Source organism: Zonotrichia albicollis, chromosome 25 (assembly GCF_047830755.1).
Source record: "Zonotrichia albicollis isolate bZonAlb1 chromosome 25, bZonAlb1.hap1, whole genome shotgun sequence".
Lineage (NCBI taxonomy): Eukaryota > Metazoa > Chordata > Aves > Passeriformes > Passerellidae > Zonotrichia > Zonotrichia albicollis.
Genome location: NC_133843.1, coordinates 6,554,995 through 6,571,220, shown reverse-complemented (window position 1 = coordinate 6,571,220; position 16,226 = coordinate 6,554,995). Strand labels below are relative to the sequence as shown.

At 53.8% G+C, this 16,226-nt stretch overlaps 1 protein-coding gene across 4 annotated transcripts in view; it reads right to left on the bottom strand.

Annotated features, from left to right (window-relative positions):
• PAX7 (paired box 7) overlaps window positions 1–15,873 on the bottom strand; it is a 153,459-nt gene extending 137,586 nt beyond the window's left edge. The window contains exons 1-5 of one of the 4 annotated variants that reach the window (XM_074558561.1): window positions 15,606–15,873; window positions 15,211–15,420; window positions 12,470–12,705; window positions 11,376–11,505; window positions 10,202–10,336 (exon numbers count right to left, since the gene is read on the bottom strand). In XM_074558561.1, coding sequence (XP_074414662.1) covers window positions 10,202–10,336; window positions 11,376–11,505; window positions 12,470–12,705; window positions 15,211–15,295 — 586 coding nt within the window. In that variant the 5' untranslated portion in view covers window positions 15,296–15,420; window positions 15,606–15,873. The remainder of the gene's footprint in view (window positions 1–10,201; window positions 10,337–11,375; window positions 11,506–12,469; window positions 12,706–15,210; window positions 15,421–15,605) is intronic. The other 3 variants (XM_074558563.1, XM_074558564.1, XM_074558565.1) reach the window with 3 other exon arrangements.
• Window positions 15,874–16,226: the final 353 nt, after the last annotated feature.

The following is a 16,226-nucleotide window of genomic DNA, read 5'->3' as shown; positions in this document are numbered from 1 at the left end:
TATTCCAAATACTATTCCCAATGTTCTGAATACCATTCCCAATGCTATTCCCAATGATATTCCAAAGCTACTCCCAGTGCTATCCCAATGCTATTTCCAGTGGTATTCCCAACGCTATCCCAGTTATATCCTAAAGCTACTCCTAACACTCTTCCCAATCCTATTCCCAGTGCTATCCCAATGCTATTCCCAGTGCCATCCCAATGGCATTCCAATGCTGTCCCAGTTATATCCCAATGCCATTCCAAATACTATTCCCAATGCTATTCCCAATGATATCCCAGCAATACTCCAGTGCTGTTCCCAGTGATATTCCCAATGCTATCCCAATGCTATTCCCAGTGATATTCCCAATGCTATCCCAGTTATATTCCAATGCTATTCCTAACGCAATCCCACCACTATTCCCAATGCTATCCCACCACTATTCCCAACGCTATTCCCAGTGCTATTTATTCCCAATGCTATTCCCAGTGGTATTCCCAGTACTATCCCAGTGTTATCCCAATGATATCCCAGTGCTATTCCCAACACTATTCCCAATGCTATCTCCGTGCTATTCCCAACGCTATCCCCAATGCTATTCCCAATGATATCCCAGTGCTATCCCAATGGTATTGCCAACAATATCCCCAATGCTATCCAATATTATCCCAATGATATCCCAGTGCTATCCCAATGGTATTGCCAACAATATCCCCAATGCTATCCCCAATATTATCCCAATGATATCCCAGTGCTATTCACAACGCTATTCCCAGTCCTATCCCCAATGTTATTCCAATGCTATCTCAGCGCTATTCCCAACACTATCCCCAATGTGTGGGGATAGCGCTATTCCCAACACTATCCCCAATATCCCGGTGTTTTCCTAATGATATCCCAGTGCTATCTCAGCACTATTCTAAGTGCTATCCCAATGCTATTCCCAACACTATTCCCAGTCCTATCCCCAGCACTATTCCCAGTCCTATCCCCAGCTCTATCCCAGCGCAATTCCCGAGGGAGAAGCCGCCCCCCGGCCCATTCCCATTCCCGTTCATTCCCGGAGCCAGCCAAGCACGAAACGCGCCCTCAGATCGCGCGGTCCCGCCAGAGCCGCGGCCGCTAATTAACGGCGCGAGCCGCTGTAATGTGATGAACTTCCCTTTGTGGGGGAGCGCTCCCGATAAGGGAGAGCAGCCGCGATCAAAGGCTCGCAGCGGCTCCATTTCCTGCAGCCGCCGCCGCTTTCCCTCGCCCGCCTCGGCTTTCCCTCGCCCTTGCGTTCTGCTCCCGGCCCCCGCTCGCTCTGCCCTCCCCAGAGCGTCCCGAGGGGATGCGGCTCCTCCCGAGAGCTTCCAACCCTCCCCGGGGAGCTCCAAACCCTCCCTGAGGAGCTCCAAACTACCCCGAGAGCTTCCAACCCTCCCCGAGGAGCTCCAGACCCTCCCTGAGGAGCTCCAGACCCTCCCTGAGGAGCTCCAGACCCTCCCTGAGGAGCTCCAAACTACCCTGGGGAGCTCCAGACCCTCCCTGAGGAGCTCCAGACCCTCCCTGGGGAGCTCCAAACTACCCTGGGGAGCTCCAAACCCTCCCTAGGGAGCTCCAAACCCTCCCTGGGGAGCTCCAGACCCCTTCCCGAGGAGCTCCAAACACCCTCCAAGGAGTTCCAAACTATCCCGAGGAGCTCCAGACCCTCCCTGAGGTGCTCCAAACTACCTCAAGATCTTCCAACCCCTTCCCGAGGAGCTCTAAACCCTCTCCAAGGAGTTCCAAACTACCCCGAGGATCTGCAAAGTCTCCCCGAGGAGCTCCAACCCCTTTTCGAGGAGCTCCAAATCCTCCCTGAGGATCTCCAAACTACCCCAAGGAACTCCAACCTCTTTCCGAGGAGCTCCAAACCCCCTCTGAGGAGTTCCAAGGGAATGCAGCTCCCCACGAGGAGTTCCAATCCTCCCCAAAGAGCTCCAAACCCTTCCCGAAGAGCTCCAAACCTTCCCTGACGAGTCCCAAACCCCCTCCGAAGAGCTCCAAGCCCCTTTCGAGGAGCTCCAAACCCTCCCTGAGGAACTCCAGGCCCTCTCCAAGGGGATGCAGCTCCTCCCGAAGATTTCCAAACCCTTTTCGAGAAGTTACAAACCCTCTCCGAGAAGCCCCAAACCCTCTCCAAGGAGGTCTCACGCCCACCCCGAGGAGCTCCGAGCCCCCCTGTTCCTCCTCACAGCCCCCAGGGCCTTTCAAGTGCACGGGTCAGTCCCAGGCGGTGCCCCTGAGTTATCGCCACCACCATCATCATCATCATCATCATCACCATCATCCTCCTCATCCCCTGCCCCTCTCACACCCCGCTCCGCTGGCGGCTCCCGCCCTCCCCGACCCTTCCTTCCCCCCGTTGTCCCCAACTGCGGGTGACAAATGTCTTTATAAAGTGGCATTAGTGACATCCAAGTCCTTTTGTGGCGCGGCCCTGCCGAGCGCCAGCCTCGGGATGAGCCGGGAATGAGGAGGAGGAGGAGGAGGAGGAGGAGGGGTTTTGGGGAGGGGGATACCCCGAGCCTCCCTCTGCCCTGCGAAGCCGCATCCCCATCCCAACTCTGCTCCCTCCCGGAGCTGCACCTGCGCTTCCCAACTCCTCCATCCCTGATTTTCCTGGGATGAAGGGGCAGAAGGGGAGGAGGAAACCCCCAAACCCCCAAATCTGGGGGTCTGCCTCCCTCCCTGCCCCCTCAGCGCTCTCAGCCAGCATTCCCTCAGATCCCTCCTTTCTGACCCTCTCCTCGCCCCCCCAAAAACCCCAGAGCCCAAACCAGCCTGAAGTTCCGACTTAATACAAAATAAAATCAAATCCATTTCAAAAGCGATGAAAACCGCGTGGGGAAGAGGAGAGAAAAGTGGCAGCAGATTGAAACGGGCTTTTTTCCCCCGCTTCTTTTTAAGAATAATGCCCATAAATACAGAATATCCGCAAAGCCAGGTCTGCAGCAGAGGGGCCCTGATTCGCTTTTTTTTTTTTCTTTTTTTTTTCCTCTCTCTTTTATGGCAAACGCAATTTTCCCAAAGATCCTTCACCCTAATGCCGGAGTCCCTCCCCGCTGTTCTGTGCGCTTTAAAACCCCGCCGAGGAAATTCCCCTGAAAAAAATTTGGAAAAAATCTTCTCGTGGGGGTGGAATTTGGGGAGTTTGGGGGGGCTGTGAAACGGCGGCGGGGGAGGGGGAGGAAGGGGAGGTTAATCCGGGTTTAACGCCGTGATGCAGTCGCAGGACCAGGGCTCGGCTGATTGTGTTATCTCTCCCCAACATTTGGGTCTCCCATATTTCACCCAGCCAAATAGCTGCGAGGGAAAAGTGCGTATGGAGGCACTCCTGACGCCTCAGGAAAATATGTTATTAATATCTAAATAACTTCCCAATACTGTCTCTAAATCTCCCCTTCGCCACTCCAGATGATGAATTCGTTTGAAGTGTTCTCCCGTCTCATCTTCGCTCTCTCTCTCTTTCTCCCCCCGCTTTTTTTTTTTTTCCCTTTTTTTTTTTTTTTTTTTTTCCATACCCAGGCTTATTTCAAACTGGTAAATATCTAATTCCTTTAACCACGCTGCAGACACGCGCAATTCCCGCTTGGAAAAATCCTCCACGGGAGAGCGAGACCCCAGCGCGGCCTGCGGCTGCTCCTTGAGATGATTTCGGGTTAAAAGCGGCGTTTTTTGGGGGAGATCTGTTTGTTTGCAGCAAGCCCTGGATCGCGCGTTCCCCTCTCAGCCTCTCCTGCCTTAATTCCGGCTCTGCCCCCTCCGTCCCGGCCCAATTAGGGCCCAAACCTGGGATTAGGACGGGACCTCCCCTCTTCCTTCCTGCGCTGCTCTATCGCGGCTCCTTCTCCCCGCTTCGCCCCAAATCTGCTTCCCACCTCCAAATTCCACATTAAAACCTCTCCTATCCACCTGGGTAATGGAATCACCCCAAAATTTCACATTAAAAACTCAACCTACCGGCCCTGGGTAATGGAATCACCCCAAAATTCCACACTGAAACCTCTCTTACTCGACCTGGGTAATGGGATCACCCCCAAATTCCACACTGAAACATTTCCTAGCTACTTTGGGTTGGGTAATGAAATCACCCCCAAATTCCTCATTAAAATCTCTCCTATCTGCCCTGGGTAATGAAATCACCCCCAAATTCCTCATTAAAACCTCTCCTATCCACCCTGGGTAATCGGATCACCCCCAAATTCCGCATTAAAACTTCTCCTATCCACCCTGGGTAATTGGATCACCCCCAAATTCCACGTTAAACGTCGCCTATCCATCGTGGGTAATGGGATCACCCCCAAATTCTGCATTAAAACCTCTCCTACCCACCTTGGGTTGGGTAATGGAATCACCTTCAAATTCCACATTAAAACCTCTCTTACCCACCTTGGGTGATCGGATCACCCCCAAATTCCAAGTTAAAACATCTCCTATCCATCCTGGGTAATGGAATCACCCCCAAATTCCACGTTAAACGTCTCCTATCCATCCTGGGTAATGGAATGATCCCCAAATTCCACGTTAAAACATCTCCTATCCATCCTGGGTAATGGAATCACCCCCAAATTCCGCATTAAAACCTCTCCTACCCACCTTGGGTTGGGTAATGGAATCACCTTCAAATTCCACATTAAAACCTCTCTTACCCACCTTGGGTAATCGGATCACCCCCAAATTCCACGTTAAAACATCTCCTATCCACCCTGGGTAATGGAATCACCCCCAAATTCCGCATTAAAACCTCTCCTACCCTCTCTGGGTAATGGAATCACCCCCAAATTCTGCATTAAAACCTCTCCTACATGCCCTGGGTAATGGAATTACCCCCAAAATTCTGCATTAAAACCTGTCCTACCCACCCTGGGTAATGGGATCACCCCCAAATCCCACATTAAAACGTCTCCAACGCGTTTCCTCTCCCGGCCGGGTTTCCCCACCTGCCTCTGACCCCGAGATTTCCCTCCCTGTTCTTCTTGCCCCTCCCTTTCTTCTCCCCAAAAAGGGGGGAAAGATGGAAAAAACCCCAACCCCAGCCGAGTCCCGGCTCCCCAACATCTGCCCGCTATTCCCTCGCTCCCTGCCGCACAACCGAGCCCCGCTCGCCTCATCCCTGTCTCAAGTTTGTTTTTTCAAACGCCTCGTGTTCGATGATTCCCGTTTATTCCCCTCTCCAGCCTTATCTCTCCCTCCTCTCTTCTCTCCTCCCCGTCACACTCGATTTAGGCAGGAGTTTATCTTGCGAACATTTGCCGACTTTGTTTATGTAGCCCAGGTTCCCGTTCCCAAAAGCCACTGTTTGCCTTTGTAATTGTTATCTGTGTTTATTGTTGTACCTCATTTGTCTCAGCTTTTTTTGTGACATGTAAGCTCCGTGTGCGCCCGCATCCAGCCCCCCCTTTCCTCCCTCTCCCTCTCCCTTCTCCCTGCGTTTTTTTTTTTTTTTTTATTCCTCTTCCCCTCTCTTCCCTCTCCTCTCGGCCTGAAATATGCACAGAATAACTCAGCCTAAAGCCAATGAATTGCTTGACACCTCCCTATCTCTTCTCCTGCCCCCCATTATTAGAGCTGATCCCGCTCGCAACACTCACAAATCCCGCCTGGGCTCTGTTTGATTAGATTGCCAACCTTTGGTAATCCCTTGATTTGATGAAGTGTCTGCTCGCGGCCCCCCCCCGCGCTTCTAAACACACATTTACCGAGCAGGAGCCGCGTGTTGGTTTTTAAACCCAGCGCCGATTGTTCGCCGATAAATCGGCCCCGCAGCCCCGCTCGGCTCTCCCGGCTCCGGGAACAAAGCGCGGCCCAGCTCGGGGGGTTCCCCCGGCTCTTTCTGCTCCTCCCGAGCTCCCGAAAATCGGGCGGGACTCTCTAAACACCCCCAAACCCGGCGGGAGCAGCTCCCGGATGGAATTGTCCCTGTCCCCCCATCCCGCACTGTCACCAGCCACGGAATCCCGACCCCGCTGCTGTTCCCCCAAAATCGGAGCACCCATCCCGACGTTGTTCCCCCAAATCGGAACCCCAATCCCACCTCTTTTCCCCCCAAAATCGGAACCTAGATCCAGCCTCTTCCCCCCCAAAACAGAGCCCAAATCCAGCTGTTCCCCCCAAATCGGAACCCAGATCCTGCCACTGTTCCCCCAAAATCGGAACCCCGATCCCAACAGTTTTCCCCCCAAAATCAGAACCCCGATCCTGCCTCTTTCCCCCCAAAATCAGAACCCCCATCCTGCCTCTTTTCCCCTCAAAACAGGAGCCCCGATCCCTCCTCTTTTCGCCCAAAATCGGCCCCCGATCCAGCGTCTTTTCCCCCAAAAACAGAGCTCAAATCCCGCTGTTCCCCCCAAATCGGAACCCAGATGCCGCCACTGTTACCCCAAATCGGAACCCCGATCCCAACTCTTTCCCCCCCAAAATCAGAGCCCCGATACAGCCTCTTTTCCCCCAAAATGGAGCCCTAAATCCCGCTGTTCCCCCCAAAATCAGAACCCAGATCCCGCCATTGTTACCCCAAAATCGGAACCCCTATCCTGCCCCTCTCCAGCTGTTCCCCCAAAATCGGAGCCCCGATCCCGCCTCTTTTCCCCCAAATTCGTAGCCCCGATCTCGCTTTTCCCCCCAAATCAGCCAAAGGCACAAACTTGGGGTGCACAGTGAGAAGAGGAGAGGGGAAGATTCCCTAAAAATCCGCATTTACACCCCAAAAACAAAACCCGGGGGTCCCTGCGAGCATCCCCCGCACCCCGTGGGGCTCCGGGGGGGGCAGCCCTTGGGGGGACAGACCCGGGATGGGGGGACAGGTCCGAAATGAGGGGGACACACCAGAGAACCCCCAGATCTGGTCTCAATTAATTCTGTCCCCCCCATCTCCCGAGCGACGCCCCCCGAAATTTGGGGGTGCCCAAACTCTGCCCCCCCAGCGAGGTAGAGAGCAGCGCATCCCCTCCCTAACAAATAACAACAAATAATAATTATAATTATAATTATTATAATAAACAGCAACAACAACTCGCTCTTAACAAGGAGATATAAATATATATATAAAAATAAACATATATTAAAAAAAATAAAAAAAAATTTTAAAAAAACCAAAGTGAAGCCTCATGAATATCCGCCCAGGGCTAGCTGGAGTGAGCCGTTTAAAGATGAAAGTGCAAAGAAATAAAGGCTCAATTTAATCTGCCTTAAAACCCTTCAACTTAACGTTTGTGCTGGGAACTCAGAGAGTGAGTACTGATTGGGGATAAATACATTTCTTAGCATGCCTTGGAGCTATTACACCCTTCTCCAACACAGCTCCCTATTCAACAGCCACAGTTTTCATTACCAGCTCTAATAAGTCTTAACATTATTAAATGCCAAGCAGACGATAGAAAGAAACAGGCGCAGGGTGGAAGCTTTCTTTCCCACTTAAAAAGAGAGAGCATTTAGGGCTGTCTTCCCCCGGCTCCCCGCGAGGAGAACCCGCCACGGAGCGCTTGGAAAAAAAAATAAAAAAGATTAAAAATAATAATAAAAAAAAGCAAAACCAAAGTTTTTTTCGCCCCTTTTCCCCCCGCAGCTCTCCGAGGGAAAAGTCGCGTTGGGCGCAGAAATGGAGAAAAAATTTTCCCCCCTCTCTTTCCCTCAAGCAGTGCGAGGTTGGGTTGGTTTTAGTGGGAACCACCTGGAAATGGGAATTGGGTGGTGGGAGAAACAGCTCGGAAGGGGTTTTAATTGCGGGATGGAAAATCGCGGTGTTTTCCGGCAAAAATTGAGAGTTTTTCTAGCAAAAATAGCGCGATTTTCGTGCAAAATTCGCGGTTTTTTCGACCAAAAATCGCGAGTTTTTCGAGCAGAGATCGCGGGTTTTACGAGCAGAAATTGAGGTTTTTTCGAGCAGAAATTCCGATTTTTTCCCCCAGCAGAAATCGCGGCGTTTCCCAGCGCGCAGCCGCCGCCTGCCAATGCTTTACAAGCGGCCTCATCAATTATCTTAATTGGGGCCATTAAAACTTTCCCAGGCGTTAAAATCCGCCGGGGCAGCGGGAAATTCGGAATTTCGGACGCTCCTCTTGGAGATGCGCAGGAACCCCCCCAAAAAAACCCCCAAAATTCACGCGGTTTTTAGGGGGGATTTCTGCTCTGCGCGGCCATAAAAACCCGGGAATTGCGGAGAAATTGGGATTTCTGCGCTCTCGGAGGGAGCGCGGCGCTCCACAGGCTCCGGCCGCGGGAATTTGCCCAAATTAGCCCCCTTTCATCCAGGAACGGGGGCTCGTGTTTGATTTGTCCGCGGCCTCACCCATGAAGGCAGAAGGGAGCGTTTTGTTTTGCCTCTTGACACGCAATTCTTGCGTGCTAATCAGGGATAAAAAGCTCCCCGCTCCTTCATTCTTATTTTTTTTTATTTTCTTTTTGTTGTTGTTTTAGGGGTGGCGACAGCGAAACCGCGAGGACAGGAGCAAAAAAAAAAAAACAACCCAACCCGCGCTTTCAAAAATAAAGATATTTTTCCCGAGCGGCGAGCCTGGATGAAAACACAACTTAAACCCCCCCAAATCTCCTTTTTCCTCCTCTAATAAAATCAAAAACACCCCGAAAGTGAGCGGGGGGAGCTTCTGGCCGACACAATGGCCCCGATTTGCAAATGAGCATCGCCCCTCTCCCAAATCACAGCAACATTTTGCAGCGTCCAACGGCTCTGCCTTTCTGCAGCAGCCGCTCCGATAATATTACAAAACTATCTAACAGCAGGGAGTTTTGAATAATTTATCTCCCTTTCTTCCCGTCCTCGGCCCTTTGTCCAAAAGTTTTTCTCCTCCTCGCGGAATTTTGAATGAGAATGGACGCGCCCTCCCTCCCCCATCCCTTTACTCCATTTTTAAGGCAGCCTCGGGTTTTTCCCCCTTTTCCCCCCCTTTCTTTTTTTTTTTCCTCCTTTTTCTTTCTTTTTCTTTTTTTTCTTTCTTTTTTTTTTTTTTTCTCCGCTGTTTGCTTTTGTGGTCAGGAATCTTTTCCTTATAAAGCTTCAATAGACCCCAAGGTCTTTGTAAGTGAAGTTCATCTTCAAGGTTGGGGGAAAAAAAAATAAAAGGGGGGGGGGATCGGATCCTTAAAAAAAAAAATCAACAAAATCCCTTTTGTCACCTCCATTTCCAACTCCACTGATGGGGGCTCGGGGGAGCGTTTTTACCCCAAAATCCCCCCCAAGTGTCCCAAACTGGGGGAAATTCGGGATTGGGGGTGAATCCCGTTCACCCCGACAGCGGCGACGCCACAAATCCCCCAAAATCCCAACTCCGGCTCAAGCCCTGCCGGTCCTCACTTTGCACCAAATCGGGAGAAAATTGGGAAATCTCAACTCCCCTCTGCCGGGGATTCCCAAAAATCGCCGTTTTCCCCTCAGAAATCGCCATTTTCCCCGAAAATCGCCTTTTGCCCCCCAAAAAACGCTCTCGTTTTATGCCGTACCAGAGCTGCTCCCGCTCCCCCTTTTTCCCTGCCGGATCTCACGGCTGCTCCCCCAAAATTCCACCTTTTCATTTTGTTGTTGTTTTTAGGAACCACGGCGCTGCCCGCGCTCCGATTCCCACCCCCAGGCCCGCATTCCCAGCTGGGAAAAGTTGGAATTTTCCTGGCAGCGGGAGAGAAAACGCCGCGTTTGGGAGGTGATAACAGAACCCGGCCACCGGCCTGGCTCGGAGCCTTTCCCCGCCTGCGCCGGGAGGATTTCCCTGGATGGATTTCCCTGGATCGTTTTCCCTGGATCGTTTCCTCGGGATGGTTTTCCCTGGATCATTTCCCCTGGATGTTTTTCCCTGGATAATTTTTCCCAGGATAATTGGGGGGTGCGGCGACGCTCCGGGGACCCCCCCCCCGCCCCTTCCCCGTGTGTCCCCTGGTCCCTTAATTGATATTGATCGGCGCCATCGGTCACCTGTCAGCCCCGGTTCCAGGGGACCACTTAGGCGAAATCTGTTTAACAAATTCATTTACGAGGTGCCTCTCCCCCCCTCCGGCCATTCCCGGCCCTTTTTTTATGGATAATTGATCCCGAGCAAAGCACCGACAGCTCTTCCTCCTCCTGCCAGCCCCGCTCCCCGCAGGGAATTTTGGTTTTTGGGAAGAGCCAAACGCGGCGGCTCTGGAGCCACCCCCGGCGGGCAGGGGGTGTCCCCGCTGTCCCCCCCCGGCGCTGCGGTACCTTTGTCGCCCAGGATGCCGTCGATGCTGTGCTTGGCCTTCTTGTCGCCGTCCTCCTCCTTCTTGTCGCAGTCGTCGTCCTCCTCCTTCTTGCCGAATTTGATGCGGAGCACGCGGCTAATCGAACTCACTAAACCTCGGACAGTCAAAGGCAGAAAGGCGAGTATAAGCTGCCTGCGAGGAGTGGGAATGGCCGGGAATTCCGCTCTTCCCGTGGGAATGCACCTGCCACCATCGCCGAGCTCCCCGAATTCCCCAATTTGGGCATTCCCAAATTGACATCGCGACCCGAGAGGCATTGGGGTGTCCCAAAGTCCCGGGATGGGCCATCCCCAGGTCACCACACAATTCCCAAATTCCTCCTCCAGTTCCCAAAAGGATGGAGCTCCAGGCCTGCTCTGGCCCCAAAACCCGCAGGGACCCCACAGCAGAGCCCCCAGACCCCAAACACGGCCCTGCAGGCAGAACTTTGGGGTGCAGCATGGCTGCCCGTGGATCTCGGGATCTTTTGGGATATCCTAGATCTCAGGATTTCATGGATCCCTGGATCCAGCACATCTCAGGGTCTCTTGGGACCTCCTGGATCCCGGAATCTCAGGTCCACATGGATCTCTGGGTTCATGGATCTAATGGATGTCTGGGGATCTCATGGATACCTCAGGATCTTTAAATCTCATGGATATCCCGGGATCTCTAAATCTCATGGATCTCTAAATGTCTTGGCATCTCCTGGATCTCAGGATCTCATGGACCCACAGATCTCATGGATCTCTGAATGTCTTGGGTTCTCCTGGATCTCAGGATCTCCTGGAATCTCTGGGTCTCCTGTAATCTCTGCCTCAGCGGGACCAACGGGGCTCTCCTTTCCCCCTGGATTTGGGGGGCACCTCTAGAGGTCTCCCCCTTTTCCCTGCATTTGGGGGGCTCCTCTGGGGATCTCCCCTGCCCCATCATCCCCTCGGCTTTCCAGGGAGCTGGAAAAACCTGGGAAAAGCGCTGGGTTTGGGGTTGGTTTTGCAGCACAAATCCCCCCCCAGTCCCGGGTTTTTCTCGGGGTGATTTTCCCCGCTCCATCCAAGCAGAGCCTGGAGGGTGTTTGGATGCTCTGGAAAACCTTTCCCGCTGGATAACAATTCCCTCGGAGCCCGGGGAGTGTGGCCAAGCTGCCTTCTCACCTGAGGGCACCGTGCTGCGGTCGCAGTGGCCGTCCTTGAGCAGCCGGTCGCGGATCTCCCAGCTGAACATCCCGGGGTTCTCCCGCTTGTATTCCTCGATTTTCTTCTCCACGTCGGGAGTCGCGACCTGCTTTTGTGCCCAAGGGGCGCCGGGGTGTCCCCGCGGGGATGGAGGGAGGGAGGGAGGGAGAGCAGGGGAAAAGCGCTTTTAATTCAAAAGAAGCAGCGCAGCTCAGCCATGCCCGGCCGGGCTGCGGGGTTTGGGGTGGAAAATGGGGATTGGGAGCGGGAAAAAGAGGGAAATAAAGCTGGGAAAAGACCCTGCTCCCCTAAATCCTACAAGCGGGATAAGTAGGGAAATAAAGCTGGGGAAAAGCCCTGTTCCCCCAAATCCTAAAAGCGGGATAAGGAGGGAAATTAAGCTGGAAAAAGGCCCTGCTCCCCCAAATCTTAAAATCGGGGTCTCCGAGAACCGGGAGAGCCGGCAGGATGGGATTACCCTGAGCTCTGGGGAGGCGGTGCAGGGGACACTTTTTGGGGATTTTATGGGATTTCCTATTCCCAAAGAATCCCGGATTCCCTGCTCCCCACACCCCGCCGGGATCTCTCCAACGCGCACCACTTGTTGCACGTGGAAACCACAAAATAAAAACCACTTTAATCCATCACCACCTCCAGCTCGGGCCTCGCTTTCTCCCCACCAGAAACCAAAAACCGCAACTTTATTAAAACCTTTTCTCCCCTAAAAAAAAAAAAAAACCAAAACCACTGGGGAAACTCGGGCTGCTCCCCAAAACAAGGCGGAATTTTGAGTTTGTCCCCTTCAAAAACAACTGGGGAAACTCGCGCTGCTCCCCAAAACAAGGCGGAATTTTGGGTTGCTCCCCTTCAAAAACCGCTGGGGAAACTCGCGCTGCTCCCCAAAACAAGGCGGAATTTTGAGTTTGTCCCCTTCAAAATCACTGGGGAAACTCGCGCTGCTCCCCGAAACAAGGCGGAATTTTGAGTTTGTCCCCTCAAAACAACTGGGGAAACTCTCGCTGCTCCCCGAAACACGGCGGAATTTTGGGGCGCGGTGCCCGCAGCGCACTCACCCTGGGCTTGCTGCCGCCGATGGCCCCGGGCCGGATGGATCCGGTCTCTTGGTAGCGGCAGAGGATTTTGGAGACGCAGCCGTGGGAGACGCGGAGCTGCCGGGAGATCACGCAGGGCCGGATGCCGTGGTGCGCCATCTCCACGATCTTGTGGCGGATGTGGTTGGGCAGCGGGCGCCCGTTGATGAAAACCCCTCCGAGCTGGTTCACCCTGCCCTGGCCCAGCGGGGTGGACACTGCGAGGGACGAGGAGGGAAAAAACCCGACCCAAAAAAACCGGGGAAAAGTTAAATTAGAGGGGAAAAATCCGGCGCGTCTTTCCCCGCACATCGCGCTTCTCTCCCGGGGTTTGGAGGTTTGAAAGAAGGGGGAAAAGTCTCGCCCGTGTCCTGCGCTCTGTGCTTATCCCGATGTTTATCCCACTGTTTGTTTTTCCCACTGTTTGTTTATCCCGGTGTTTGTTTATCCCGGCACCACGCGTGAGATTTTCCCATGGAAAGTGAGAAAATAAAAATCCCCCCCGAGCCGCGCTCCCATCCCCGAGACACCCCCCGTGTGTGTCCATCCCTGGAAATTTGTCGGCATTTGGGATTTCGCACCTTGGTTTGAAACCATTCCGCGAGCAGATCCAAACCCGCACAACAAAACGCTCCCAAAACTTCTCCTTTCTGCCCCAAAAAACTCGCCTCGATTTCCAGAGCTCCGCTCTCAAACAAACTTTTTGACATCACCTCTGGAACACCCTCGGGGAGCTTTTTTGGGGGTTTTTTTTGGTGATTTTGGTGGGGATTTTACCCCGCGGCCGCTTCGCCGCCGCCTCTCCGGGCTCCTTCGCCCCCTCCCCAATTTATCGAACACCTCGCGCCGCAGATCTCGCAGATTAATACGATTTCACAGGCTGGAAATTAAAGCGAAAAGGAGGGGAGGCAGCTCGGGAGGGGGCAGAACTCAGCTGGGTAATTTGCGCCAGGCGAGGCGAAGGGGGGCGGATTTTTATTTCTTATTTTTTTTTTATACATAATTTTTTTTTCCCTCCCCTTCTCTCGCTACAAAGAAAAGTCGATTCCAGAAATTGCCTGGCGATTTAGCGAGAATCATGCACCGCTAATTCCGAGTCACTTTGGCCGGCGCTCCCTGGATGTATCATTATCGACAGATAACACTCGAGTGGCCAATTTTACATTCAAGAGCCGCTAAAAGCGCCGGCCGCTCTCTCCTTTCATTATTCCCAGTCATGTTGTGCAAATATTGTTGTAATCCTTTGATCCTTTCCCTTGCCGTCTGTTTTACTTCATTTGCTACAGAAAAGCACTTCAGCAAATCCCCGCGCCCTGTGTGTTTTGCAGCCTGCGTGGTTTTCCGCGGGTTTGCGATTCGCCACTTGAGCACGGGCGGGATGAAATTTTCTCCGCTTTTAATAAATGCGGCCAGAGGGGTCCTGGATAGAAAATTTGCCTTTTTTTTCCTTTTTTTTTTTTTTTTTTTTTTTTTTTTTGGGAGCGTGTGTGCCTGGAAATAATCGCCCCCCTCGTGACAAAGGCACGGCGGAGGGAGGATGGGTGACACTCGGCGAGGTGACAGCTCCCGAGTCCCCCGCTTCGCCAGCCCTGGCCAAGGACATCATCCCGGCTTCCCCGCTGCTCCCCGGATCAAGGTTTTTATTCCTATTTTCCCCCTCCGAAAAGTTAAATCCCGTCAGTTTGGTTGTTTTCCCTCCCGTTTTGACACGGGGACGTTAAAAAATCGACCCAACGGCCCCCAAAAAAAAACCCAAAGCGGGAGAAGCTGCCCCAAAAATCCTGCGGGATGCCCGGGAATGCTGAAAACACGGGAAAACAGCAAAGCGGATCCCGGGAATTCGCGGGGAGAGCGGAGGGAAGGGGCTGGATAAGGGGTGAGAAGTTGGGAGAATTTCGGGAACCCCCCAGGAGCGGAGCTCAGCCGCCCCCTCTGCCCCCGCGGGTGATTCCGGAGGGATGGAGCGGAGATTTTAGGGATGGAGCGGCGCTTTCGCAGAGCTGCGAGCCCCCCCAGGTTATTCCAGGGGATGGAGCGGAGATTTTCCGGACTCTGGGCCCCCCTCGGGTGATTCCAGAGGGATGGAGCAGCGCTTTGCCAGAGTTAAAAGCCCCCCCGTAATTCCGGAGGGATGGAACAGCGTTTTTCCAGATCTAGGGCCCCCCCAGGTTATTCCAGAGGGATGGAGTGGAGCTTTTCCAGAGCTAAGAGACCCCCCCAGGGTTATTCCGGAGGGATGGAGCCGAGATTTTCCAAACCTAAGAGCCCCCCCTCGAAATTCCAGAGGGATGGAGCGAAGGTTTTCCAGACCTAAAAGAACCCCCAGGGTTATTTCAGAGGGATGGAGCGGAGATTTTCCAAACCTAAGAGCCCCCCCCGTAATTCCAGAGGGATGGAGCATCGTGTTCCCCAACCTAAGAGCCCCCCTTGGGTTATTCCAGAGGGATGGAGCGAAGATTTTCCAAACCTAAAAGACCCCCCAGGTTATTCCAGAGGGATGGAGCAGCGCTTTTCCAGACCTATGAGCCCCCCCCAATAATTCCAGAGTGATGGAACAGCGTTTTTCCAGATCTAGGCCCCCCCAGGTTATTCCAGAGGGATGGAGGAGAAATTTTCCAAACCTAAGAACCCCCCCAGAATTCCAGAAGGATGGAGTTGCGTTTTTCCAGTCCTAGCCCCCCGTGGGTGATTCCAGAGCGCTTTTCCAGCTTTCCCAGACCTACCTTCCAGCGGGAAGCCGGTGCGGGGGTAGTTCTGCCCCGGCGCCGGGCGCATCATCCGCGGCACCGTCCCGGGCAGCGCTGCCATGGTCGGGGGGCGGCCGAGGGGGCTCCGGTGCGGACCGGGGCTGGACCGGGGCGGGGGAACACCGGGCACAACCGGGGGGGCTGCGGAGCCGCCTCCTCCTCCGACCTTCCCAGCCCTTCCAGCGGCTGCAAAACAAGGGAGAAATCTGGGCTCCGAGCGAGGGGAAAAAAAACCCCAAAAATGATAAAAAAAAAAAAAAACGAGAACGATTCAAAAAAAAAAAAAAATCAGCGGAAAAATCAAAACGCTACAACGCTGGGGATGAAAGGGGTGGGGGATGAAAGGATGAAAAGGGGGGGGGATCACCCACCAGAAATTGCCGGGAAAGTTTGGGGGCTGTGTCTCCCGAGCGGCCGCTCCGCTGGAATGTCACCCGGGAGGAGCAGGCACGGCCAAAGTTGCCAAAGGGAGCTGGGCTGGGCTTGGGGCTGGTTTGGGGCTGGCTCGGGGCTGGTTTAGGGCTGGCTCGGGGGGCAGAGCGGGGGGAGCCGCGGCCCCCCGGATTCGCTCCGTGCGCTGCGGTTCTTCCTCCTCGCGGCGCGGCTGTGGCAGCGCTGGAGGAGGAGGAGGAGGAGGAGGAGGAGGAGGAGGCTGGAAGTTGCTCCGGCGGGGAAGTTGGGGCGGTGGGAAGGACGGGCGGGCTCTGATAGGCTCCGGCTCCTTTCTTTTATGGGAAGGGGGATCCGCGCCCGGCGCCGGCACCAATGGGAGCGCAGCCCCGCGCTCCTTCCCAGAGCGTTTTTTTTGGGATGTTTTTGGTCATTCTCAGGCTCCTCGTGGAAAGATGGGGTGATGGAGCGGCTGGGAAAGATTTGGGGTGGAACAGAGCAGGGGGAGTCAGGAATTGTGGGAGTTTGGGGGTTTTTTAGTGGGTTTTGGGGCATTTTTTAGGGATTTTTTTTTCCCCCCTAAGCGGATTCCAGGAGGGGAA